At 24.2% G+C, this 27,819-nt stretch overlaps 5 protein-coding genes across 6 annotated transcripts in view; 4 read left to right on the top strand and 1 right to left on the bottom strand.

The window, feature by feature from the left end:
* Bm2096 overlaps positions 1–8,799 on the top strand; it is a gene marked incomplete at both ends in the record, with an annotated part of 38,051 nt that extends 29,252 nt beyond the window's left edge. For both annotated transcript variants that reach the window (XM_043079218.1, XM_043079219.1), the window contains 17 exons: positions 337–592; positions 1,521–1,654; positions 2,050–2,167; positions 2,452–2,556; positions 2,876–3,060; positions 3,648–3,807; positions 4,015–4,245; positions 4,655–4,840; positions 4,984–5,163; positions 5,511–5,728; positions 5,903–6,032; positions 6,210–6,365; positions 6,644–6,822; positions 7,287–7,413; positions 7,806–7,931; positions 8,253–8,351; positions 8,533–8,799. In XM_043079218.1, the coding sequence (XP_042935152.1) occupies positions 337–592; positions 1,521–1,654; positions 2,050–2,167; positions 2,452–2,556; positions 2,876–3,060; positions 3,648–3,807; positions 4,015–4,245; positions 4,655–4,840; positions 4,984–5,163; positions 5,511–5,728; positions 5,903–6,032; positions 6,210–6,365; positions 6,644–6,822; positions 7,287–7,413; positions 7,806–7,931; positions 8,253–8,351; positions 8,533–8,799 (2,857 nt within the window). The remainder of the gene's footprint in view (positions 1–336; positions 593–1,520; positions 1,655–2,049; positions 2,168–2,451; positions 2,557–2,875; positions 3,061–3,647; positions 3,808–4,014; positions 4,246–4,654; positions 4,841–4,983; positions 5,164–5,510; positions 5,729–5,902; positions 6,033–6,209; positions 6,366–6,643; positions 6,823–7,286; positions 7,414–7,805; positions 7,932–8,252; positions 8,352–8,532) is intronic.
* Positions 8,800–11,085: 2,286 nt separating this feature from the next.
* Bm7847 (SON protein, putative) lies at positions 11,086–11,878 on the top strand (the record flags this gene model as incomplete). The annotated part of the gene is made up of 3 exons (XM_043079217.1): positions 11,086–11,454; positions 11,526–11,539; positions 11,851–11,878. The coding sequence occupies 3 exons, from the start codon at positions 11,086–11,088 to the stop codon at positions 11,876–11,878; spliced, it is 411 nt and encodes a 136-aa protein (XP_042935151.1).
* A 1,676-nt stretch (positions 11,879–13,554) lies between these two features.
* Bm7846 (Uncharacterized protein) lies at positions 13,555–16,364 on the top strand (the record flags this gene model as incomplete). Its single annotated transcript, XM_001894272.2, has 7 exons — positions 13,555–13,683; positions 13,892–14,050; positions 14,639–14,728; positions 14,891–14,962; positions 15,524–15,571; positions 15,782–15,884; positions 16,171–16,364. The coding sequence occupies 7 exons, from the start codon at positions 13,555–13,557 to the stop codon at positions 16,362–16,364; spliced, it is 795 nt and encodes a 264-aa protein (XP_001894307.2).
* A 51-nt stretch (positions 16,365–16,415) lies between these two features.
* Bm17540 (Uncharacterized protein) lies at positions 16,416–17,635 on the bottom strand (the record flags this gene model as incomplete). The annotated part of the gene is made up of 2 exons (XM_001894271.2): positions 16,416–17,401; positions 17,617–17,635. The coding sequence occupies 2 exons, from the start codon at positions 17,633–17,635 to the stop codon at positions 16,416–16,418; spliced, it is 1,005 nt and encodes a 334-aa protein (XP_001894306.2).
* Positions 17,636–17,945: 310 nt separating this feature from the next.
* Positions 17,946–18,403, top strand: Bm17539 (Uncharacterized protein; the record flags this gene model as incomplete). Its single annotated transcript, XM_043079216.1, has 2 exons — positions 17,946–17,948; positions 18,170–18,403. The coding sequence occupies 2 exons, from the start codon at positions 17,946–17,948 to the stop codon at positions 18,401–18,403; spliced, it is 237 nt and encodes a 78-aa protein (XP_042935150.1).
* Positions 18,404–27,819: the final 9,416 nt, after the last annotated feature.

Genomic DNA, 27,819 nt, shown 5'->3' with positions numbered 1-27,819 from the left:
ATGGTATTATTTCAAAAAGATAATTCATTTGCCTTTCATTTCAATTATTTACAAATGTAATATTAATTTTTTTTCTTCAATGAAAAAAAGAAAAATTCATTTTATTTCGGATGAATAAATTGGATGGAACTGTTATTAGTAACTAAAATTTTAATCGAATGTTATAAAACTATTTTAATAAATTAAAAAAAAAAAATATTTGGCTTACATTATGATAGGATTTAACTTATTTTTCCTCATTTTTTTTTCCCTTTTTTTTTATAATTTTATTTGAATCTTTTCAATAAAATTTTGCAAAATTTCCATTTAATTTAAAAAATTAATTGAAATTTTCAGATGGACAACATTACGACCCTATATGGAATACACATTTCATGTTGGGGTACGTGAATTACCGCCAGCTGGAAAGGAATATTGGCCACGCGAAGTAATTGTTCGAACGGATCCCACGGGACCACCGTTTGTTGATGTGCCCGAATTTATCACTTCAGATCATGCTAACACCGCGCTTATTCGTTTGAAATGTGCTAGCGAAGAATATGGACCAATTAGTCATTATTGGCTTGTTGTTTTACCCGGGAATTTTACCCAGGTAAGCCATATTCTACTCTTTTTTCTCTTAATTATTTTGTTATTTTATTCAAAATTTTAATGCTAGCAAGCAAGCAATATTCTATTTCCGTTTAATTAACCTATTACTTTATCTCGAAATTTTACTTTAATAAGCAATTTTGTTTCTTTTTTTCTTCCTCACAATAAAGTTTTCTTTTTCTTCTCTTCTTCCAATATACCTAATAATATGTAATATTTTTAATTTTAATTTTTGTTCATTTGCCAATTAATAGAGAATTACATTTTGCTTATTAATTTTATTTTTGCATCTTTTCGTTTTTTTTTTTTGATAATTTTCACAAGTTTTTCACGCATTAATTATTGCTAATTTTAAAAATTAGAAACAAAACAGAAGAGAAACTTTAAAAATTTACAATTAAATTGAAAGTATATTATTGGGTACTTTTTTTAGTTTTAATTGCATTTATTTGCTTTTTCACTTAACTTACGTAGATTTCATTTCACAAATTTTAATACTTTTTTCTTTATTTTAATATCATTGAAATAATTTCAGTATTAATAGTTTGAAGAAATAAGACGAAATTGTTTTAAAAAATGCAAAAGATTGCTGTTCAAATTAAATGAAAATTTTTATCACCATCACTGATATGAATATTTAATTTCATTCCACCTAGTTATCAATTCCCCACCATTATCAGTTAGATATATGATTATTCAATTTTGAGTCATTTAATTATCTTCAACAAACATCAATAGTCTTTATTATTTTTCACATTTGCTTTAAATTTTTGTCGCTTTTAAAACAGATGAGTTAATAAATTATGACATAGTGTGAAATATTAAAATATGAAACTAAAATACATTTATGAATTGATAAAATGAATTGTTAAATTTTAAAAATTAAAATACAAAATGTTTAACTGATTTATTTTTTTCTAAATTTTTAGGATGATGTATTGAATTTGGATTCAACATCACTTCAAAAAAGTACCACAATGATGCGTCCAAATCAAAATAAAAATTATTACGGGAAAGGTAACAAAAAAGTTCGAAAAGTGAACAAAGATCAAGATTACAAAAGGTTTATTCGATTTTTTATTTTTTTTTTTCCATTTTGTTAAAGAAAAAAGTAAACTCAAAACTGGGAATAAATAAAGATGGGCAATTTAAAAGTAAGAAAAAAAAAAGTAACTCAAACTGAGAATAAATAAAGATGGGCAATTTTATTTATTATAATAAAACAAATACAATTTGCTTTCTCTTAGGCCAATCTTTTTCCTTTCTTTGCTTTTAATTTTTAAATTTGATTTCAAAACAGATTTAAATTATTCAAACATTTTCAATTGCTATTCATTTCCTTTTTTTTTGATGCATACATTTGGTGCATTCAATAAGTTAATATCTTTTTTAAGTTAAAAATTTAAACTGTGGCGCAATTGTCAATTTATTATGGGCGCAATTGTCAATTTATTATAGGCGCTATATGCATGAACCTCTTGCTCTACGAGGTGCATACATAGCGGCAGGTATACCAGTACATGAAATGCAACAAATACAGCGCAATGATCATCTTTTTACGCTTGGTGATGGACAGGTAAATTTCTTTTTATTTCTTGCAAACAAAATTTTAATTTTAATTTTTTCTTCAAAAATGTGTTATTGAGAAAATAATGAAACTGAATTTTTATATTTTAAATTCAAATATTCCTTTCTTCTATATCAATTATAAATATCAATTGCGAATTAGCATTAAAAATTTTCTTTGAAAAAGAGCAAAAAATTTTTTTAATTTTTTTCTTAATTTTAAACAACAATTTTTATTTTCTAAAAAAAAAAACAACAAATAATTAATTAATCCTTTTAAAAAAATTATTTAAGATGTATGATGGCTATGACAATTGGCCCTTAGATAGTAATACCAAATATCGTTTAATGATGCGTGCATTTGCTCGTGATGATATATCGAGAAATCCTGACTATCCAGTAAATTTCTTTTTTTTTTTTCTTCAACAAAAAATTTAATAGAAATTTTTGGAGGTTGCAATTTTCTAAATATATTTTAACAAAACCATTTTTTTTTATTTTTGACAATTTATTTTTTTGCTTTTCTCTTCTATTTCATTCACATTAATTATAGTTAAAACATAATAATTTATCCAATTGATAATAATATCTTTTCAATTTTTTTTTTCTTGTTTATAATTTCTAAAATTTACATTTATTTATTTTTTTTTCTTTAAATTTACATTTACTTATATATTCTTCTTTTTGTGTTAATAATTGATAGTTTTTAAATTTTCAGTTTGAATTTCGTGCTCCAATTCAAGAACCATTAGCAAAACGTTACTCAGATTCAATGCTTAGTGAGCCATTCTCTACCAAATTTGCAATACATAGACGAGATGCTAAAACATCCAATTTATGGCTAATTGCGCCACTTATCGCAATTTTAATTATTGCAATTATTGTTGGAATGCTTGTCATTTGGTATTTTCTTTCTTTGCTTTTTTTTTTTCTTTTCTTTTTATAATAATAATTTAAGATTAGAAAAAAAAAAATAGTTTCTCCTTAAAATTATAATATATTTTTTAAAAAAAAAATGACATCTGATAAATTGAAATTTTAAAATTTTTACTATATATATTAGCTAATAGCAAAATGTTCTAAAAATTTTTCAGACTAAAATATATGATTTCGTTTCTTTTTTTCTTTGATTTCCTCTTTTAGATTTTTAATCATAAGAAATTTGAAGAAATATTGTTGACATACTATTACTTATGCATGCATATATTACTTATAATATCAAATTAAAGTGCCACTAAATTTGTAAATATTAAATTAATTTGAGTTTTTATTTCGGATATTATTTTATATTAAATTTCAATTTGAAAAACTTTTCATATCATTTCAATACTTTTTATCTTATTAAATTTACTAATCTTATTTCAGATAACTTATTACTAAGCAATGTTCTTTTTTCAATTTTTTTAAGAATATACAGTAAAACTATGCTAAAATGTAATTTAATAATTAAATTCGAATGATAATGCTTTTCTGATTTTTTTTCTTAACAGGTGGCTTCGTTGTAATCGTCGAAATAATCGACATAAAACGCCTCGTCATGGTTCCATTTCAAAAATTGCCTTAGCTAGCAATACAATTCCAAGCGAAACATCTAAACTGCTTGTTTCCGGTGATGTTTATGGCCGTCATATAGTTAATCCGTATGATCAGGTATAATCTACCGGATATAATCTACCGTTTTGAATTTATTATTAGGATAAAATTAATTTAATCCTTTTTTCTCCAAATTTTTTTACTGTAAATTTTGATCTTAATTAATTTGATCTTTTTTTTTTTCATTCATTGAGATAAAAGGATACCGGCAAAAGTAAAATTTCAAATTTCGAAATTTTTTAAATTAAATTTTTGATTTCTTAGATGAATGGAAATGGTGGTTGTACGATGGATTCTGTTATGGATATGTATCCATTGCATCAAAGTCATATAAGTAGCGCAAATTATAATGCCCTACCTGTACCAGTGTCAATTCTACCGTCAAGTGGTGGCGCTATTGGTGGTCATTCTCTTAGTCATCTAGCAATTCCTATCTCTGAACTTTCTGCGCATATTGATAAGCTAAAAATGAATAATAATGCCTTATTCTCACAGGTATTGAAATATTTTGTTTATTTATTATTTTGACCATTGATTTTTTTCTCCTGAATCTGTGATTTTTACAAAATTTCAATAATTTCAAATTTTTCTAGTTTTGAATTTCATTCAGCCAAAAATATAGACATTATTAAGTAATATTATAAAAATTTCAAAATTTTTTAAAACAACTTCAAATAAATTTAATGCATATCATATCTTTTCTTTTCTTTTTTTGAATAAATTTATATTTCTGTTTTTGCTTCTATTTCTCCTTTTTCCTCTGAAATATCATTTATTGTTTGCTTCATTTCCAAAAAGATGAAAGATTATAAATTAATTGAAGTAATTAATAATTATTATTATTTATTGCTATTATTAGGGCATAGAAAATTTTACATTAAGATTATCCCCGGAATTATTATAGGAATATGAAAGTATTGAAACAGGTCAACATTTTACCTGGGAGAATTCAAGTCGACCAATAAACAAAATGAAAAATCGATATGCAAATGTTGTTGCATATGATCATTCACGTGTTATCCTTAGTACTATTGATAATATTGAGGGTAGTGATTATATTAATGCTAATTATATTGATGGTTATGAAAAGGTATACTTTTTTTTCTTCTTTATTAATTAATTAATATTTGCTGCTTAATTTAAACAAGCAATATTAAAGATTTTTTTTTATTTCTTAAAAATATTAAAATTTTTGTTTATTTTCAATTAAAAATTATATTTGAAATATTTTAGACAAAAGCATACATTGCAACACAAGGACCGTTACCGGAAACATTTGCGGATTTTTGGCGAATGGTCTGGGAGGAAAATACAATAACAATTGTGATGTTGACAAAATTGGAAGAACGATCACGAATAAAATGTAATCAGTATTGGCCCATTAGAGGATCATCTTATTATGGTCATATTCAGGTAAAAAAAAAAAAAAAAAAAAAAACGGAAATAAATTTTTTTAATCATCTTTATATTGTATTTTGGGAAGAGTTAATATTTTAAATTCAAATATTTTAAGAGTAAATTTGACCAACTTCAAATATTTGTTGATAAAATTTCTGATATGATTTTATTGGTTTAAATAAATAATCATTTTAAAATAATATTGATATATCCTATTTTGTAATCTAATTCAATGTATTATGCTTTTATTCAGTAGTATTGATTTCTTCCTCTCTTTTTTATCTTTTTTTTTTTTTAATTTTATTTTTGTTATTAAAATAAATTAATTAAAAGAAAGACAGTTTTTTCCGATAAATTTTTAGGTGACACTATTGGATACTCTAGAGCTAGCACATTATACAATTCGAACATTTCGTTTACAACATCGAAATGGTGGCAAAATACGAGAAATACGTCATTTACAGTATACTGCATGGCCGGATCATGGTGTTCCTGATCATCCGACACCTTTCTTAATGTTTCTGAAAAGAGTGAAAACTTTAAATCGTCCAGATGCTGGTCCAATTATATCACATTGCAGGTTAAAAATTTACTCTTTTTTTGTTATAAAAAAAAATTTCTTTTTTCTTGAACTATTCATTATGGTAAAAGAAGAAAAGTGGAAAAAAAAAAGTGTTTCAGTCAATTTTTCAAATATTGCTTAAAAAGTAATTAAATTTGTTTATTATTATTAATTGTATGCAAATTTTTACAGTGCTGGAATTGGTCGAACAGGTGCATTTATTGTAATTGATTGTATGTTAGAACGATTACGATATGAAAATACAGTTGATATTTATGGTTGTGTAACAGCATTGCGATCACAACGATCATATATGGTTCAGGTAAATGTGAAATTTAATTTTAAATTTGAAAAAAAAAAAAAACTGTAATACTAGAAAATTTCTGGATAAAAATAAGACATAATTCATCAAATTTTTGCAGCGAAATTATGCTATACGTGAAAAATTATTTTTCTATTTCTTAAATTATATTTTATAGTGTAAAATTTTCGTTTCCAGACTGATGATCAGTACATTTTCATTCATGATGCAGTACTGGATGCGGTACAATCCGGTTCAACAGAAGTGCCTGCTAGCAAATTATACACCCATGTACAAGCTTTAATGCAAATTCAACCATTAGATCAAGTTTCAGCTATGGAACTTGAATTTAGGGTATTTTTTTTTTCTTTTTCATACTACTTCTTACACATACACTAGATTTCTGCTATACAATTACTACAATAATTATCTCTAAAGTATTTCCGAAATTTAAACTTTTTACTGTTTGAAATAGAATTAAAAATCGAAAAATAATATTTGTGCTGAATTGCTTTTCTGCTAATTTTGAAATAAATGAATGCTATTTTTAATGGATTTTTTATTAAATTAAATTTTATTATTTACTCCTTTTAATTTGCTTAAAATTTCTAACAATTTGTTTAATTTTATAGCATTTGGCAACAATGAAAATGTCAAATTCTCAATGTACTGTTGCAAATTTATCTGTGAATCGGCCAAAAAATCGTTTAATTAATATGGTACCATATGACTCATCACGTGTTATTTTACGTACAATTCCGGGTGAGGAAGGTTCTGATTATATCAATGCATCTTGGATTGATGGTTATAGGTTTGTTATTTAATTTTAATTATTAGCTATTCCATATTTTTCTTCATTTTTTTTTTCATTTTTTAATACATTTCCAGTTATTAGTTACGATTGCATTCATTATATTATTTAAATCTTTTTTAAATTATTTAGTTATTTTTTTTTTTGATTTCTTTTTCAATTAATATTATCATTATTTGATATTTTAGTAGTTATAGTTATAGTATAGGTTTGTTGTTTAATTATAATTATATGATTAATCATAATTTTCTCCTCTTTACAAATATAGTATCGTATATTCTTCTTATCTATTCAACTACTAATTATTATGACATTTGAATCATTTTGTTTCCTTGTTATTCTCTCACAGTTATTTATTATTATGATTATTTGATATTTTTAAATGCATTTTGAATAAATTATTAATTATTATAATATTTTGATTTTCTATTTTAATTTTCCAATAATAGAACAAATAAATTCAGACAACGTGGCGCATATATTGCAACACAAGGACCAATGCCTTATACGGTAAATGATTTCTGGCGAATGATTTGGGAACATGAATCTTCGATTGTTGTAATGCTTATTCGTACGATGGAAACATGCCGGGTTGGTCCTTCTCTCTCTCTCTCTCTTTCTCTCTCTCTCTTTCTCCTCTTTGTTTTCTCATAAAACATTGATATGTTTAATTTCATACAAATAAAATGGAAAATTAGCAAAAAGTTTTTTAATTGATATAAAAAATTTTTTGTATCGTTTTTGGCTGGGAATAATTGTTGCAATTACTATGTTATCTTTGTTTTCTCTTTGTGGAATTTTTTTTTAAATTATGGTCCGAAAAAATTATTTTCTTATTGCGAAGACATTTGCGCACAATAAAATGTATAATAATAGTAATAATGATAATAATAACAATAATAATAGTAATAATGGTAATCATAACAATAATAGTAGTAATGATAATGACAATGAATTGATATTTTAATTTTTGATTATTGCAGGAAAAATGTTATGAGTATTGGCCATCTGAGTTAGGTGCACAATTTGGATATTTGGTGGTAGAACCAATTGCTGAATACAATATGTCCCAGTATGTATTACGTGAATTTAGAATCACTGATACGGAGGTATGATATTGTTTTAATGATAATGATAAAAATGATAAGACAAAAGTGTTATCGTAAAAGTACTTCAAGTTTTCAAATTTTATATAATTCACCTTTCTTTTTCATCTTTATGCTTTAATTTAATCATTTAAACAAATAAATATAGTAAAATTCACGATAAGATATTACTTTATTACTTAATTATTTGCTAATTTTGGATTGTTTCTAATGCTAAAACTGTACATTTTCATTTATTTGCTATTTGTTAGTGTTAATCGTTCATTTAATTTAATTAATTAATTATCCCGCAGTATTATATTATAATTAAAATGAAATTTCTAGTCTGGTCAAACAAAAACACTAAGGCATTTCCAATACGTTGAATGGCCTGACCATTGTCCACCAAAATCTGCCGAATTATTTATCGATTTCATTCATCAAGTATGTCTTTTCTTTGTTTTTCTTTTGCGGATTTCATGTATAAAATTTTTTTCAAAAATTAATTTATCGCATTTGTTACGCAAATTTTTTTCTTTCTTCATCTAATAACATTCTTATTTGTTTAGCAAATCTAATTTTTATTACTTACTGAAAATAGCCTTTATTTATGTAAAATTTTTAGGTACATCGAACCAAAACACAATTCGGGGTGGATGGTCCAATTACGGTTCATTGCTCAACCGGTGCCGGACGTACCGGAGTTTTCATCGCGCTTAGTGTAATTATTGACCGGATGAAGTTAGAGCATGTAATTGATGTGTTTACAACAGTGAAATTACTCCGAACGGAACGACAAAACATGGTTCAGGATAAGGATCAATATCACTTTTGTTATCAGGCTGCTCTTGAATTCCTAGCCACTTATGATAATCCATATCAAATGTCTTGATTAGAAAAAAAAAATTCATAAATTTTTTTTGTTTACTTTGCTTTCTCTAAATGAAATTATTGATTACTGATTAATATTTGTTTTTAAAAAAATGAAATTATGCTAATATGTCTTATATTTTCATTCATTTCCATTTATTACATTTCTCTCTCCTTTTTTTTTTTTTTTTTTTTTTGTTTTTATTTCTCAAATTTAATACGGGTATTCATCGTTTTTGTGCTATTTTAAGAAGAAATAACTTGAAAAGTAGCCTTCGATGTATATTATCATGTTGCAAATGTTTGTTGTTATCACTGTTATCATCCATTTAATCTTTAATTTTTTTTAATTCATGATAGTATCAAGGAAATAAATTTTTGATAAGAATAATTGATAAGATTAATTAAGGCTAAAATTTAACATTTAGAAGATATAAGCATTGGTACATAGATTTTAAGTGAATTTTTTCTAAAAAAATTTTAAATTCAAATAATAGAAAAACTGATTTAGTAATTTCCATTCCAAAACAACTTATTTTTATCTTTTTTTTTGTGATTTCAGTTTTTTCATTTCTTTGTAAATTTGTCTTGAAAGATTTTTTTTTTTTTTTGTTTTTCTTCTTTCTTTTTTTTTCTTTTGAATTTGAAAAAAATTTATATAAAATTTTGCCACATTTTAAAGAATAAAATTTTGTATAAAAAATGTTAAATCATTTAAAATTTAAATTTTTATAATATTATTTAATTCCAATGAATTCCATTGATTTTGTTATCAATTATTCCTTCCATTTTTCTGTTTATTCGCTCTATCTCTCCATTTGCCCTCTCTATACTGCACTGCCTCTTTATTTCTCTTAATTTGTTTTTTATTTCTTTTCATCTTTAATTGAAAGGTGTGTCATTTTTATGATTCACCAGAAATACCTTTGGTTGACAGTTACCGATAAACAAAACATTTTTATCTAATTTGAATCAGAAAGTTAAAATTATATCACTCAAAATTAACTATTTTGAAGATTGTATATATTTAGCAAACTTTCAACATCCAATTTATCCTACTAAAAATTCATTATCAGTGACAAATTTGAGTAATTGAAATTCGGGTAATGATAAAAATTTTTATTATTGCAAGAAATACCATTTCATCTTCCTTTTCCCATTTTCTTAAATTCCTGCATTCATAATTTAATTTCTGATTTTGAGACTTGAATATGAAATTAATATTTAGATTTTTTTTTTGCTATCCAAAATATTTCTGTTACATTTGTAAATATAATATTAATTATTCATTACTTTAAGCAATGTTTATTAAACAAAGCTTAAGTTGCAAATGTTTAAAATTTAAGAAAAAGTAAATAAATGTTTAAAATTATAAATTTCAACATATGTTTTCAAGTATCATAGTTCATTATTAAGTTGCTTTTTTTGTTATTCTTATCATTTTCAAGTTGCAAAATTAAATGCTTTCATTTCATTCATTGGAAGGAAAAAGAATTTTACTATATAATAATAATAATTAAAACTTACTTAATTGTGTATTATGCATCTTCAATAACAAAAAAAAAAAAAAAAAAACTTAATACTTGAATAAATCATAATAACAAATAAATTGGTAACTGTATTAATCTGTGGGTAAAGTAATTGTAAAAAGAAATTCTAAAAAAATCTAAATTAAGTAATTTAAAAAAAATAAGACTGATAGATGAGAGCAAATAAACAGACGAAAATTTGAAAATTAGAATTAAAATTGTATGAAATTAAATATTTTAAATGGAAAAGTTGTTTCTCAAAATTTGAATAAGCAAATTAAAAATTAAAATAATTTATAAAATAAACTGAAAATTTACATTTGACTAAAATCGTTCAAATAATTAAAATTGCTAATGCAGAAAACAGGAAGAAATATTATGCAAATTTAAATCCTCACTGAAAAAGAAGTTTTTTTGATGAGAAATTTTTAGCATTTTGATGATCTGAAATTTGAAAATTTTTATTTTAATGAGATCATTATGCACTATGCCTAGCTTAATTTGCATATGAAAAGGACATATAAATAATCCTATCAAGTGATTTCATATCATTTTACACTAATTCTTTCCTCGAATTCTCTCCATTACTTGACTCCAGTTTCCAACCTTTTCCAATCTTAACTTTACCCAAGTACTACTACTTCTTTCCCTACCCTGACTTTACCCAAATTTCATTCCTTTCCCTCTACTACTTTCCTGTGGAAAAAATCTCTTCAAACTGATAGTGTCATCTAAACGAGAATTTCCCTTAAAACAGGGTTAACTGGGGTAAATCAGATATGCCATGTCACGGCTTACGCTCACGGTTCCGGTCAAGAACTCGTGGAAGTCGGTCACGTAGTGCTGTGAAAAAGCGTTATACGCGATATAGTTCACGATCACTTGTGCGAGCGTATCAGCGTAGCCGTCGCTATCGTACTCCTTCGAGTATGCTATATAGGCTGTATCGAATGACAGATAGCGAAAGCAAACGATCAACTCCACGCAGGTCAAGGTCAAGACTACGTAGATCAAGTCCACGTAAATCACGCCGTTCTCGTTCACGTAGTCGTCGCCTGACTGTTCTCCGCTCTCGAAGCTCTCCTTACCGGCGTCGTCGTATACCCCGCCAATTCAGTCCCCGTCGTCGTCGTCGTCGTTTTACCTCTGTTCGTCAACGACAACCTCGTCAAACACCTTCGATTGAATGGCTCATGCGTGGACGATGACGTTAAATTAGGCGGAATATTTGAAGTGAGAAAAGATCAGATGAAAATTTTGTGATTTCCATCAATTTATCCATTCTTCAGTCAGATTTTCTCCTTTCTAATAGTATTACTATCACAATTTCTGCTAATATTTGTAATAATATAAAATCATTAATTACAATAAATGCTAATTAAAGCAAAAATAAATTAAATTTGCCTAATATTTTCCACCTTTTGTTCATTTTTTCCACATATTTATGGCTTTTTTAATTTGTAAATATTAGTGGTATGAAATAAAATCTTAATTAATCAAGAGTTAATTAATTTTCTCGAAAAATTAATGATTGAAGCTTCCAGATTGACACATATGACGACGGATCGATGAGTTAGAATAAAAATGAAAAAAATGATGGAAAATAAATAAATTAATTGGAAATTTTTACAAAATTGGCACTAATTTTCTGTAATTTTTGTAGTTAATATATAAAAGAATAATTTATGAAATAATAAAAAGTTATAACAAAATGGAACAAATAATTAATAAATATTTTGGATAAAAGATTTGCCAATTTCTGCTGTTTTATTGCATTATAAAGGTGAAATTTTTGTAAACAAAAAATTTACAAAAGTTTAATTTGTTTATCGTTTACTTATAGATATGATTACAAAGAGTAAATACTTATAGCATCGATATGTATTGAATTTATTGTTTACTTACAATTTAAATTGTGTCATAGAGCAAATTGAGTACCATTCGATTTGTTTACTGTTAATTCTCGATATTTTACCTTTTCATTAGGTATTTTTAGTATCTTTAACTTTCAAGTTTATTCCTATTTTTCTTCTACTGTCTATAATTGATTATTGATTGTTCAGATAACAAAGATGAAAAATTAGTGACGTAAATGACGTTTATTACTGACAATACGTGAAGTTTACAATCAATCAACGTTGCACTTCTTAAAAAGATTAAATAAGTTTTCGTGAAGAAAATTCAAAGAAAAAAAAATTAAAAAATTAAGAAAAAATGAAGCGAAAAATTCAAAGAAAAAAAAATTAAAAAATTAAGAAAAAATGAAGCGAAACAGAGATTCGATTGTTCGACACGAATTTTTCTTAATTATTAAACAAATATAATAGTAAAAATAACTTACTCAAAAATAATTTTGGCTAAATTCTAGTGAAAACCACTAGAAATCAAATTTTATCATTCCTATCAAATCTGATCACTCATTTTTTGTATGAATGACTGATTTTCATTTACTAATTGCAATGATTTTTAAAGTTATTTTAAAATATTACGAAATATAAGGATTGCATTCATTAAATAGAACATTTCATTAAACTGATATTGTAATTTAATAAATTACGGCAAACTTAATTCTCTAAATATTAGATTAATAAATTTTAATGTAATTATAAATAACATATCTTAGGAAGGAATCTGTCAATAATAGGAATCTGATGGACCTGCCATCGATGGATTTTGATAAATTTGCGAATGGTAGATCTATGAGTAATTGATTCTGATGAATTTCTAAGTAATGAATTTTGGTGAATCTATAAGTAATGTTTTCATCAATTTCAGATTTATTTCTTTGTCTTTTAGTAATGAACTAATGAATTCTGTCAAATCTGTAAGTAATGAATTATGTCGAATCTATGAGCAATGGATTCTAAAATAAATTCGTACCACCTTGCTGCAGACGAAAAAAAATCCGAGATTTTTTATTGGAAGTGATAACATTTGCTAAAAAAATTTAATTGATTTAAATAAAATTTTCTTTCGACATTTCAAACTATTCAAATTATTATTTTAAAAATTGGTTGTAAATGCAGCAAAAATAATTAATATCGTTACATCTCAAAAATTGTAATTTAAATAAAAAATTTGTTGAAATTAGCATAAATAAAAGTAATTAATTTCAAACAGTTAAAATTTGCATATTGAAAAAATGCACGAAAATGGAAAAAAAAGATTAAAATTTGATGAGATGAAGGAAAAAATTGTATAAATTGGATAAGTTTTCGAAATAATTTCATTCGTTGGTTCAATTAGTAATGGCGTCGAGTAGTTATTTTGGCTTTGGTCGTAATCCAGGCCTAAATGGCAATAGTATTTACTTTGCAATGACTGAAGAATTTAACGATGACACAATGACAGGCAGAAAAGTTAAGCAGTTGGACGAGGTGTAGCACAAAATTAAAATGAACTGATTGATTTTGATATGTTTATTAATCAAAATTGATTTATTCATTATTTTTATATTTGAAAATTCAAATTTTACTTTTAATGACTTGCATTTAAAAATTACTATTTTATATAATTCAAATATACTTTACATTATCATTAACAATTTTGATAGTTAAATATTTTTCCGGAAATTAATATTTCTAGGTAAAAAATGTTACAAGTCCGGTCACGGGTTACACAACCACTGCCAGATCGGATGATTATTCAAAAATGAACAGCTCAGATGGTTCTAACATATTTGTTCCGGTTGCGGCAATAAATTGCATTAGTGGAATTGGGCATAAACCAATTCTACCGGAAAAAGTCTCAATCTGTTGTTATAGTCTGATTAGCACTAATTTATTCTTATTAATTAGTTTTTTTTTTTTCTAAAGGAAAAAACTCCTTTTTTTAAATTATGAAAATTGCAAGTTAAAAATGAAATTTTCACTAATAAAATTTAAAACTTCGAAACTGATGCATTCAGGAATTATTAGTTAATTAATCATTGTTATGCGATAAATCAGAAATTTAGAACGATTAAAGTATTTATTTCTTTGAGAAAATTAAAGAATCGAAATTCTATCTAATCATAATTCTCTATATACCTGTCTTGTTTAAAATAATTAAACAAAAAAAAAGTATGATTCAATCTTATTGAAATAAAATTGATAAAGTTATAAAAATGAAATATAACATAAGGTAAAAGAAGGAACAGAAATTAGAAAAATTTTTTTATCGAAAATTATATAAAATTTAATTTTTTAAATAAATTTTTGCTCGAATTTAACCTTTATTATCTTTTTTATCAATTTTTTACCCTTACGTTTAAAGGTAGTAACCTTTAATCATCCTTAACTCTTCTTTTATTTCTTTAATTAACTAATTAATTAATTGATTTGCTTAATAAAGGATAAAATTATTGAAATTATGGAAGGAAACGATAAAAATATAATAAAAAAACATATTGCATCAGTGTATGCCACACCAACGCTCAATAATGTAAGTTTGTTTTTTTTGTTTTTGTTCATTTAAAATTTTTCGAACGAAAGAAAGAGAAAAACATTTTAGTAATTCTATGGGTTCTTTTTATTTTAAATTTCTGTTTTGAATTGCAATTCATATATTTTAAAATTATAATCTTTTTTCTGTCATTTTTTCAAGAGTCTTGATATTATTGATAGTAACTGGCAAAATGCTAGTGAAGGAATGAATAAATTTAAGTACGAGCAGCAGGTATATTAGTTTCAAACATTTCTTAATTTGATTAATAGAAATTTTTATTAACATTTTGAGAAAATTTTTGAAACGAATTATTGCTGTTGTCATTGTTTCTATATTAGTATTGGTAACTAATATTACCTCAAATTCCTAACATTTATTTAATTAAATTTTCTGACAGTGCTAACATGAAAGTAAATTAACAAGCAATTAGCGCTTAAATTTAAACTGAAAAAAAAATTTAACTATTTGTTTCAAATCAACGACATCATAAATCTTTTTTTATTTAGTTACTGGAATAAGGAAATGAGATAAAATTAAATTCCATAGAGTTCCGTTAATATTATTATTCCTCATACTATTGTCTAATTTCAATTTTCTTGCTAAATTTCAAATCTTATTTTGTACTAAATTTTGAATATTTTTCATTTTTAATTTCATTTTAATCAGCGTTGCTAATAGTATGAGTGAAAAAAAAAAAGAAAAAAAATAAAGAATAAAAATTATGTATGGTGTATAAATAAACTGATTTGTTTGTTTTTTAAATGGAACAATTTAAATATTATGAACTTTCAGATGGACAATGTGGCAGATAATATCTCAAAAACGATGCAATATCAGCAAGTATGGCTCTTTCTATCTCCATTTAATTAGTCTTTTTTCAAATTTATTAATGACTAATTAAATACATTTCTAATTTATCAATAGATCTCTGTTAAATCAAAATTTAAATATTAAAAATTACAATTGTATTGATTGTGGTCACTGGTAAAATTTGTATACATTTTGATGAATCGCTTACTAATTTGCTGCATAAAACTTTAATTAATTTAGGCAGAGAGTACCTATATAGGTTTACCTAATTTGTATAATTGTATTAATGCTAAAAATCAAAAATATTATTATAATATTTCTTCGCCAATAACTGAGAAATATGGTAAGCAATCTTTTTTTATTTTAAATCAATAAATCTATAAAATAAATTCCTCATTTATTGTGGGATTTATAAAATTAAAATTTCAATATAGAAAATCAAATTGTCATAGTTATATCATTATATTATTTTGTTTTGTTGTTAAATTCATTGAATGTTATCAAAGTTTGTTTTAACATTATAATATTTTATTTGTTTTTGTTTCTTTTTTTCAATAATCTTTTTATTTCTATTTGTCAACCCTTAATAAAGTTATTCATAGAATAAAAAATGATAGTGGAATTTTCAGTAATTGAAGGAGCAAAAACGGATAACGAACAAACGGAACATAAAATAGCGGAAGCAAATAAAAAAATTCAAAATCCGCAGCCATTTTCTTCTCAGGACGAATACACTACGTTTGGTAATGCATCGGAAATATATACATCGTATAATTTCGACATTACAACAACTGAATCGGAATATGCTTTCAACGTTAGCTAATTTTATATTACTATCGAAGAAAGTAATACGTGTTCTTGTTGTTGTTGTTTGTTATTGTTGTCTGGTGTTGTTGTTTGTTGTTGTTGTTTGTCGCTGCTGTTTGTCGCTGCTGTTTGTTGCTGCTGTTTGTCGCTGCTGTTTGTCGCTGCTGTTTGTCGCTGCTGTTTGTCGCTGCTGTTTGTTGCTGCTGTTTGTTGTTGTTGTTTGTTGCTGTTGTTTATTGTTGTTTGTCGCTGCTGTTTGTTGTTGTTGTTTGTCGCTGCTGTTTGTTGCTGCTGTTTGTCGCTGCTGTTTGTCGCTGCTGTTTGTTGCTGCTGTTTGTTGTTGTTGTTTGTCGCTGCTGTTTGTTGCTGCTGTTTGTCGCTGCTGTTTGTCGCTGCTGTTTGTCGCTGCTGTTTGTCGCTGCTGTTTGTCGCTGCTGTTTGTTGCTGCTGTTTGTTGTTGTTGTTTGTTGCTGTTGTTTATTGTTGTTTGTCGCTGCTGTTTGTTGCTGCTGTTTGTCGCTGCTGTTTGTTGCTGCTGTTTGTCGCTGCTGTTTGTCGCTGCTGTTTGTTGCTGCTGTTTGTCGCTGCTGTTTGTCGCTGCTGTTTGTTGCTGCTGTTTGTCGCTGCTGTTTGTCGCTGCTGTTTGTTGCTGCTGTTTGTCGCTGCTGTTTGTCGCTGCTGTTTGTTGCTGCTGTTTGTCGCTGCTGTTTGTCGCTGCTGTTTGTCGCTGCTGTTTGTTGCTGCTGTTTGTCGCTGCTGTTTGTCGCTGCTGTTTGCTGCTGCTGTTTGTTGCTGCTGTTTGTCGCTGCTGTTTGTCGCTGCTGTTTGTCGCTGCTGTTTGTCGCTGCTGTTTGTCGCTGCTGTTTGTTGCTGCTGTTTGTTGTTGTTGTTTGTCGCTGCTGTTTGTTGTTGTTGTTTGTCGCTGCTGTTTGTTGTTGTTGTTTGTCGCTGCTGTTTGTTGTTGTTGTTTGTCGCTGCTGTTTGTTGTTGTTGTTTGTCGTTGTTGTTTGTTGTTGTCTGTTGTTGTTATCGTAACTCCACAATGAGCAATAACTTTAATCTTTCACAACACCATGCTTATAGAATAATAATATAGGAAGGAAATGAATGAAGTAATACTAAACTATAGCAACAGTTCATCAATTTGCGCCCTAAGCGTAATTGTCGTATTTGCAAGCGTAACTATCATTTTTTTTTTCGCCCCATTACTGCTATTGTTGCTTGTAGCGTCGATTGCTGAAATTTAGTTTAATCAATTAAAGATAAACCGAACCGATGGTTTGACATATTCAAAAATTGAGCACAAACAATGATTTTATCTCCCTAGGATGTAGGGTATTTGCTTAAAATAAAGCGTCTAATTAAAGCTCAGATCGATAACTTGGATGATCTTTAATCTATTATGAAAATGAGTTTATATAAAATTACTTATTTTGACATTGCAAATAGAAACACACCACAAAAATGAGAAATTAAACAAAAAGAATTTACAAAAAAACAAGACTTTTTAACATTTCAATGTAAATTTGACTGTTAGATTGAATTAATTTATTACTAAAATTGATAGTATAATTTATTATTTGAGTTATAAAACCGAATGGTTTTATATTTGTCTAATAAATATTAAAATAAAACAATTTTTAGTTTATAAATTATCTAGTGATTTAATAGAAAAAAAATATTTGACATACATAAAGTTATTTTGATTTCGTCAACAATTTCTTACTTCAATAATAATTTTCATAATTTTACGCCATTTTTGACTGCTTAAAAAGAAATCATTGAAAGCAAATAAGTTTGCATTTTCTTTTTGTATTTCAGATTGGAGAATATGGTAATATTAATGAAGAATTTCTTCAATCGAATGTAAGCAATAAAACGGAATCAAAAGATGAAACAACAACAAAGAAAGGAAAAATTTCGAATTCATATATTTCAGTGACAGAAAGTAATGATAAAAAAGATACTACTAGCACAACAATGAATGCATCTGAAAAACAATACATTGAATCTTATTATAATGCTGATGAATTAAGCCAATGGAAAATTTATTAATTATAAATTAATTTTTGTATTAAATTCATTAAATTGCTAAATACTTTTAGCTTTCTGTAATTTAGTTCTGTCAGCTTTTACCTTCTAATTTTCATTCAACTGTAGCTAAATTATCATATCAATAATTTTGATGGAAATATTTGCTATGTGAATACCGAATGTTGCTAGTAGTATAAATGAATGAATAAATTTGCTGATAATTATCATATATGTATATATTCAGCAGAATTAAAAATTTTATTAACAATTTCCTTTTTTTTTTTTTGTGCACAATTCGAAAGTTACAAAAAAATGAAAATTGAAATTTTATAAGCAAAAAGCTAAAAGCAACATTTTTCTTTTTTTTCCGGAGGAAGGGTTAGGGAGAGTGGTATAAAACTTTGATTGTGAAAAAAGAAATTGAAATTTTAAATGAAAAAAAAAATCGAAATGGAGATTAATAATTTCCCACCCCTTGCATAAAATTTAAAAACTAGAAAAAAGGAACTTAAAAAAAGAAACGTTTTTTGAGAAAAAAACAGTTACAAATTAATCTTTTTTTTTTTTGGTGCAAGATTTTGTAGGATAAAAGTTTTGAATGTAAAATTTTTCTAAATACAAAATTAATTGAATAAAAATTATCTTCTAGCAAGTTTTTTTTTCTATCTCTTTGATTTTTTTTTATCGTTTTAAGAAAAAAAAAAAGCGATTAAAATTATCTTTTAATTCAGTTCAATTTAATTCAGTAATAAATGTTTTTCTGTAATTAAAATAATTAAATTCTTTTCACATAATGTAATTCCTAACATTGTTTTCGATTGAAGCAATGATGCACTTTTTAAAAAAATCAATTCTACGGTTGCTAGCAAATGGTAGCAAGTGGTAGTAAGTAGTAGCAGGTGGTAGCAATTGGTAGCAAGTGGTAGTAAGTGGTAGCAGGTGCAATTAATTCATTTTTAACTAACATCACTAGTATTGCTTCATTTTCAATAGTATTTTCCGGAAAATTCCGGAAAAATTAAAATGATTCTTAACTCACTTCATAACAGAATATTAATTATTGCTACAATCGGCAAACACTGAATTGGCTTTTTTTTTTCATCTAATGAATTTCAGTAATATTTTAAATGATTTAGTAATTAATAAAATATGCAAAAAAATTTATAATTAGTTAGAACAATCATTTAAATTGGATAAATTGAATCGAAATTTGAGTTTTGTGTAAGAATTGCGCCAAATTATTAACAATATTTAATAATCCATCGCAATAATAATATAAAAGATAGTCGTTGAATAAAGATAAAGGATAAAGGTTAATTACTTATAGAATATGTGATTTTATCAATTTGTGATGATAAGGTGCAATTTCATTTTATTTTTATCTAATTTTAACTTTCAAAAATATTTCAAATTGTAATACTTAATATGGAATTTAGTTTTTCCCATATGAAATAGTATTACTCCCTGATTGCATTTTTCTTATATCCGTCATTTTCATTAAAAATTAAATATATAAATAATACAATAATATATCGAGTATGTAAGAGAGAGAGAAAGGGACAGAGAGAGAGAGAGAGAGAGAGAGATATGAAAGAAGATAGATCAAATTTTGTTTAAAATGAACATTAAAAAGGTTGGATGGACATAAAAGATCAAAATTGAATGATATCTACCTATTTGTACGAATGGTTGAATTAAAATGATTCTTAACTCACTCCATAACCTGTTTGCACCCATTTCATCCTAATTCTATCTTAAATTTTCGTCTTTTTTTTTTTTTTTTTTTAAATTAACATTTAAAAAATAAGAAAAAAAGAAGGAAAGAATTAAACAAAATCATTTTATTGTTTTAAAATTCCGCTTTTTTTTTTTTTGAAATCAATTAAATTTTTTGAAACCACAATTATTTGCCTTTTTCGGTTCTTTTTTTTTGCTAAAATTTACCGTTTACTTTTATTTTATTGTTGATTTAAGTTATTTATTGAGTAATCTTATAAATGATAATGTACTAATTAATAGTATAAACTAATTTAAGCACAAAAAAATGTAGTAAGTATTGTTTCTATTACTATGTAAACTTACTTTTTCTTTTTTTAATTCCATTATTTGAATAATAATGAAAGCAATTAAATTTTACTATTATATAGCAAATGTATGAATTTCAAATTTCTATTAAATTGCAAATTTTGTGCCGAAAATATGAATTACGCAAAGTTTTATTACACATTTACAAGTTTTCAAACATTTTTACCTTGTGCGAATTACACAAAAATATGGGAAATGGAAAGATTTTCATCACTTGTCAATTTAATGTTACCCTATAATTTAATTTTAATGTTCTCTTCGTCTTTTCATTTTTCACATTCAGTTTTCATAAAGCGCTCAGTTTTTCAGTTTAACCAATTTGGAAAATGTAAAACAGATTTTAGTAATTTCATTCCTTTCATTTTCATTTCTATTTCACCGCTTTTTTTTTAATGTTAATATTTTTTTTTGTTATTTGATTTTTCAATTTGAAAAAAATATTTCCAATATTCCATTTCAAATTTAGCAAATTTGAATATTTTTTTTTCTCATTTTAATGCAATTTCAATGAAATAAAATTAATTGAGATTGCAAAAGAAAAATAAAAATTCTAAAGCAAAAAAAAAAAAATTTTTTTTTTTTAAATTATATGACTACACGAATTAAATATCTTCATACAGATATTTTAAAATTAGAATTATTTTAAAAATAATAAAACTCTTAACTGCAAATCTCATCTTTTCTTCTCTTTTTCTATTTTATAAACGATAAATTGGATTCATACATATTTTTTGTTTTATTTTTTCGTATAAAAAGATTTTTCCTAAAAAAAGAAGAAAATCAATTATTGCTAATTGACTTCTTTTTTGTCAAATTTGTATTTTTGAAAATAAAAGTTCACATTTTCGTCAACAAATTTTTTTTTTTTTTTTTTTTTTTGCATCGACAAATTGTTAAATTGTATTCGTTTATATTTTTTAATACCAAACGGAAGCAAACGATCGTCAAAATCGATAATTTCATTTGATGTCAAATTTTCATCAATTCTTTTGACATAAATATGTATTTGGATTTTGCCCATATTTGAAATATAAAATACATCTTTAATTCACCGATATATTTAAATAATTCATTTAATTTTTTATTTTAAAAATTATTTCTCTAAATGCAATTCTCTTTTTACTACAATTATAGTTATAGCATCTATCTATCGTCATCTTCCATTAATCAATTAATTAATTAATGACCTTTGGAATATCGTTAACACTTCATCTAAATGAAATGTACGCAAACTATTGCATTTTCTTATTATTGTTTAATCTTCCCTATTCTTCATCGATTATCAATTCTCCGTGCTTTTAAAATATGAATTTAAAATTTACTAAAATTTCAATCACTATTGGCACTATTATTATTATTACCAATTATGAAAAATATTGATTTTAGAGATATAAAATTATTTTATTTTCTTTTTATTATTTATTATTATTATTTGGCTTAAAGCATAGCTTATACAAACAATATAATAATTATTCTTATTGTTACTGTTACTATTAATTAAGTATTGATTTTAGAAATATTAATTTTGTTTTGTTTTTTTTTCAACAGAAACTAAAAAAAATTATCGCTGAATTTTCAAAATATTTGCTACTGAATCATTTCCTTTTTTTTTCATTCAAACATACTATTTATTTTATTATTGTTTTTATTATTTTATTACATAGCAAAACATATTATTTATTGTTTTTCTGCTTTTGAAAAATCTATTCATTCTGAAAATTATAAACAATTTTGTTGCTTATAACAATGATTCATTTTTTATATTTCAACTTTTTTTTTTCACAAAAGAATTGCAGAAATTTTGCATTCAATTTATATTATACTAGTGCGTATGTACGTATAACAAAAAAATTCGCAATTATAATATTTCAATTTTTTTTTTCTTAGAAATTATAAAGTAAAATTTTTGCAAAAAAAATTATAATTATTAATAAACTACTTAAAATATGACAATTTTATTTTTCTATCAGATAAAAATTATTTCATTTGTGACATTTTTTTTGTCGCATAATTATTATTTCATCAACAAATTATTTATTTGAAATTCAAAAGAAGAAGAAGCAAGTTATGAACATTTTGCTTATATATGTAAAAGATAATAGTTAACGAATATATTAATTTCATTATTTCACTTTTGTTATAAATGATAAAATAAACTTATCACTTTAAACTTATCAAACATTTCTTTTCTTAATACTGAAAATTAAATCATTTCCTCTCCTTTCATCACTTTTCTCTTCCCCTCTTTCCCTCTCTCTCTCTCCCTCAATCACTCCTAATTTATCGATACACATTAAAATATTCGATACTCTATCACTGATGGGTAAACAACATTTGTTTACTTATCGTTTTCGCTATAGTTGCATACTGTAAAATTAATCCACTCTGTCGGCATTTTATTTATTCTTGATGGTATGTTTTAATCTTGTCAACAAAAGTTTACCCTTAGCAAAATTCCTTAGCCATTTTGTTTGGGTAAATTTAATATTGTAGTAAGAATACTATCGTAGTAATGATGTACTTTTATTTAATTATGCTTAACAATTTTTAATTAACATTTAATTTCTATTTAATTCATCAATTTACAGTTTCATTTACAAATTAGTATTATTTACTAATTTGAAATAAATATGAGATTATCACAATATGTACCATTTATTTTCATTATTATTTTTTTTTTTTATCAAATGAATAAATTATTATTTACAAATTAAATATTAACCTTTAATTTTGACTTTTTTTTTATTATTTTTGGTATAAAATTTTGTTTACTTTCTCTTTTTTCGACCAATTCTTCTTTCTTGTTAAGCATAAACTATAATATATTGCATTTTTTTCTAAAAAAAAAAGACATCTTTGTTAAGACATAATAAAAACAAAGTTTTCAGTAAACAATTTTTATGTTTTTTCTTAATTTTATCCTTTTCATTACATATCCAATTTGTACATTATAAATGTTTAATTTCTAATTAAATCATTTTTTGCTTGTCTGATAGCAAAAAATAGAAATTATCGGTGAATTTTTCGTTTTATGCTTTTAGTATTAAAATTAGAGTGTAAAAGAAGAAAAAGAATTTGAAAGAAATTTTCATTAATAAATACTGAAAATGAATGAATTTTAAAAAAAATGAATTTATTTTAATTAATTTTTTCACTTTGTTTTTTTTTTTATTAAAAAAAGAAAAGAAAAAAAAATATTGAAAATATTTCTTGAAATTACATTTTTTGTTACGCTGTAATATCTATGCCTTATTGTTGCATTTGATTTTTTTTTTTTTTTTTTACAACTAAATTTGAAATAATGTTTTCTTTTTCGTTTTTTAATCCAATCAGATTAAAATGAAATTCATCGAAACAATTTCGATAAATGTAATTGCCATTTAATTTTTGAAAATCATTTAAATATCATCTTGTTCAATTTATTCATATCTTTCTACTTCCTTCTTTTTCTTTTTCAAAATATTGCTTTAACACAAAATAATTGAAATTTACGGTAATTGCAAGATTTGAAAAAATTTGAGAAATTATTTAAACATAAATTTAATATCGCTGAGAAATTTTTAGCATAAATGGAAAAAAATATTCTAAGAAAAAATTTTTTATCAATTAATCGATTACATTTTATTTCATTTCTTAATTACTATATTTGTTCAAATTACATTATGATAAAAATTTGATATTTTAACATATTATTTATGTGTATATTTAAATATTTTAATATACTTTAGATGTTATTAGTGTAATTTTTAAAATGTTAAAATAATTTTTTTGAAATAATAAGTGAAATTTTAAAAAGTATTTTTAACTTATTGTAATTCATGTCCAAATGCTTAAAACAATTCCTTTATTATAAATATTTATAGAAATAAGATAATGTTGATTAGAATTTTAATAAGCGATAATAATCGATAATAAGATAACGATTATTGTAATCAGTTAAAGATGCAGAATGATAATCGGTACTGATAAGGATTATCATTTGTTGTTGTCTTCCTTGCTGTTTACTTGATGTATTTATATATGTAGTAATTCCATCAAATAATTGATAACGTGGAAGATAACAATTTGATTTGCGATCAGTGATATATTAGTAAAAGATATTGAAATTATCCTTTAATGCCTTCTAAACCTCATCTTTCTTTCTTTCTTTCTTTCTCTTTCTCTTCTCTTTCAATTCACATTTTTGATAAGGTTTATCATTTGATAATCAAAAAAAAAAGCCTATAATTCAATAATCCATTATTAATCTAATATTTAGAGCAAAAAAAAAAAAATTATTTTTCTTTTTTGGTAAAAAATTTTTTCGTTTATAACTTTTAATGTTTGGAAAGAAAAAATTCGAAATTTTAATTTACAAATTATAAATAAATAAATTTGATTTTTAATTGATGAAAGAAGTCCAAAAAAAAAAAAAGACTGAATGAACTGATAAGAAAAGCAAAAAAAAGTTTGTTAATAGTAAATTATATAATTCAAATCATCTACCAAAATAAGTATTGAATTTTTCAATTCTTAAATAATTTAAAAATTTCAGATTATTAATATTCCCATATAAATACCCAAATATGTATGTGTGTATGTGTGTACATCTTTTACAATTTTTGAACAATTAGATTAAAATTTAACGATTAAATTTCAATTATATTAAATCGACCACGGTAATATTGGTTAACGATCATTGTAGGTGATGTCCCCATTTTATCTTTTCTGAGTGTTGTTGAACTTATAGCACTTTTTGAATTTATCAACTTCAAATACATCCGTAAATTATTTATTGAAAAATTTTTTACTAAAAATAAAAATAAAAAATTTAATGATTAGTGTTTTAAAAATTTGACTCAAATTTTGAATTATTTTTTTTCTTTTAAATTTGTTCAAATTTAATTTTATTCATATGAAATGGAAATATTTGATGCACTAAAATTATCATTTATCAAATATCTCTATATTATAAATAATAATGACAATGTATTATTTCTTATTGGAATCTTTTTTTTTTTATTTCATCTAAATGTTTGTTTTTTCATTTTTTGTAATTATGAATTTGTTATTTAAATTATAAAATTTAAATCTTTTGCAGGAATTATTATTCATTTTGGTTGTTATGTTTAGATAAAACTTTTCAATAATAAATTATTAATCATTTTATTGTATGTTTTTTTTGTAAATGGCGAAAAAAAAGTGATTTTTTTTTTGAGAGAGACTGATGAAACATTTGATAACTGATTATTTTGATGATAATACTTATCTGTAACCTTCCATCTTTGCACTTTTTTTTTTGGTTTTTTTGTTTATTTTCAAATTTTGTTCATTTTTTTTTTTTTTTTTGATCTTTCATCTCTGTGATGTGCCACATTTCGCTTGCAAATTTATTGTTTTCCTAAAAGAATTCGTACAATTTGCAATAAATATTAGTCATAACAATTATGCAATAACTTTATAAGCAATTATTGTGATAATTATAAGGTTATTACTACCATAAGTTAATATTAGTTACTGTTGCAATAACTTCTCTTATTGTAGTAGCAACAGTAATAGTGATAGTGTGAAAATAACGTTATCACTGCAGTAATGATAATGGTATTATAGTACGAATAATAAAAGATTGAAAAGTGAAATTGAAATTAAATTTTTTTTAACATTTATCAGTTTTGTAAGGGATATCAATATTACATTTAAATAATTATCGAATTAAACACAACGTACTAATTTTATAGTTAAACGAAGTTTTCGTTTTTTGATAAGAAACTAAACGCTTGTAAGGGAGACTAATTAATTTGATAATTAATTAAATCATTAGCAAAATACACATCAGTAATGACTTACTTCCATTTAAATTAGTATCAAATTAAGTTCTGTCAAATTAATTAATTTATGATATGTATTTTACAAATTATTATCATTTATAAATTCCAATAAATATGATTGCATATTTCATATTCATTTGTAAGATTTTCAAATAATTTTTAAGCTTCATTTCAGGTTTTGCTCACTCAAATATTCTACTAATTATCGAATTTACAAAAATTGAAAATGCGAAATATATTTGTCACATGTGACGTCACTAATTTCAGAAATAATCAATAAAAAATTATTGCATTAACCTTGGAATTTTGATAAAAACGCACATTTTGATATCATTTAAAAAAATCAAATTTATAATTTCTTTTGAAAAGTTTTGGAAATTATCATTAATTGTTCTTTTTTAATGATATACTTACTTTTCTCCATTTTCTTATTCTAAAAAAATGATTGAATATTTTTCATCATTTTCTTACATCATTAAAAGAAATATATATAAATTTTAAATTAAAAAAAAAAACTTTTCGAACAAGAAAAAAACACAGAACAAGGTAGAATAATATATTTTATTAGTTAAAAATATATATTTAATTAAATTGTATTATGCAAATTTATTTTAGTATACTTTGTTTATAAACAACTATAATTATTCAAAGCAGTCTTTTTCTTTTTTATCATTCATAAATTTCTGCCAAACAAACAAAAATAATTTTAATTAATATTAAAACTGAAATGCTTGTAGTTTACCTCTGTTTTTACTTTGCTTTTATTTTTGTTTACTTTTAAAGTTAAAATTAATGCTTGATAAAAAAAAAATTGGTTTTTGTTACAAAATTTTTTCTTTTTTCAACTGCTATTATTTTAGGAATTTATTTTACTAATGCAAAGAAATCAATGTATTTATTATTTCCACTAAACCAATTTGTTTCAAAATTCGTTTATTTTAAAAATTTTGTCATCGATTATTTTTACATTTTTAATTTCTGACTAAGATAGGAATACTGCTGTCAATTTTTCATGTATTACTTTTCTTTCTTATATGCATTATTAGATATTTGATAAATGAAAATGAAAAAAAAAAAAAGTGGAATATTCATTTTTTTTATTAATTAATGAATTTAAAATGATCAAATTAAATGATAAATTATTATTTATGATAAATAAAGTTATGATAAATACAAATAAATAAATTATGTTAATTCATCAAATGTTTAAAAACTTTTGAAAAAAAAAAAAAATTGATAAACTCGCTGAGAAATACTGATTATCTTTCGACTGATTGATCGCATTTATTTCTTTTATAATGTAATGCGCAAATGTCAGTGAAGTAAGCATATATTCAAAGCTATTGATTTAGTAAGTAAAATTACGCTATCAATAATTGATCTATCAATAAGACTAATTAATAATTTAAAATCAACCAAGTAAATGAATAAAAGTGAACAATTAAAATGTTTGCATTTTTTTTTTCAAATTTTAAAATATCATCAATTGAGGATTAAATAAAAAATAAATTGTAATAGCAATAGTAATTATCATTAAACATAATT

The sequence above is a fragment of the Brugia malayi genome, assembly GCF_000002995.4.
Source record: "Brugia malayi strain FR3 genome assembly, contig: Bm_v4_Chr2_contig_001, whole genome shotgun sequence".
In the NCBI taxonomy this organism is placed as follows: Eukaryota; Metazoa; Nematoda; class Chromadorea; order Rhabditida; family Onchocercidae; genus Brugia; species Brugia malayi.
The sequence above is the reverse complement of the archived record's forward strand: the minus strand, read 5'-3'. Positions and strand labels throughout refer to the sequence as shown.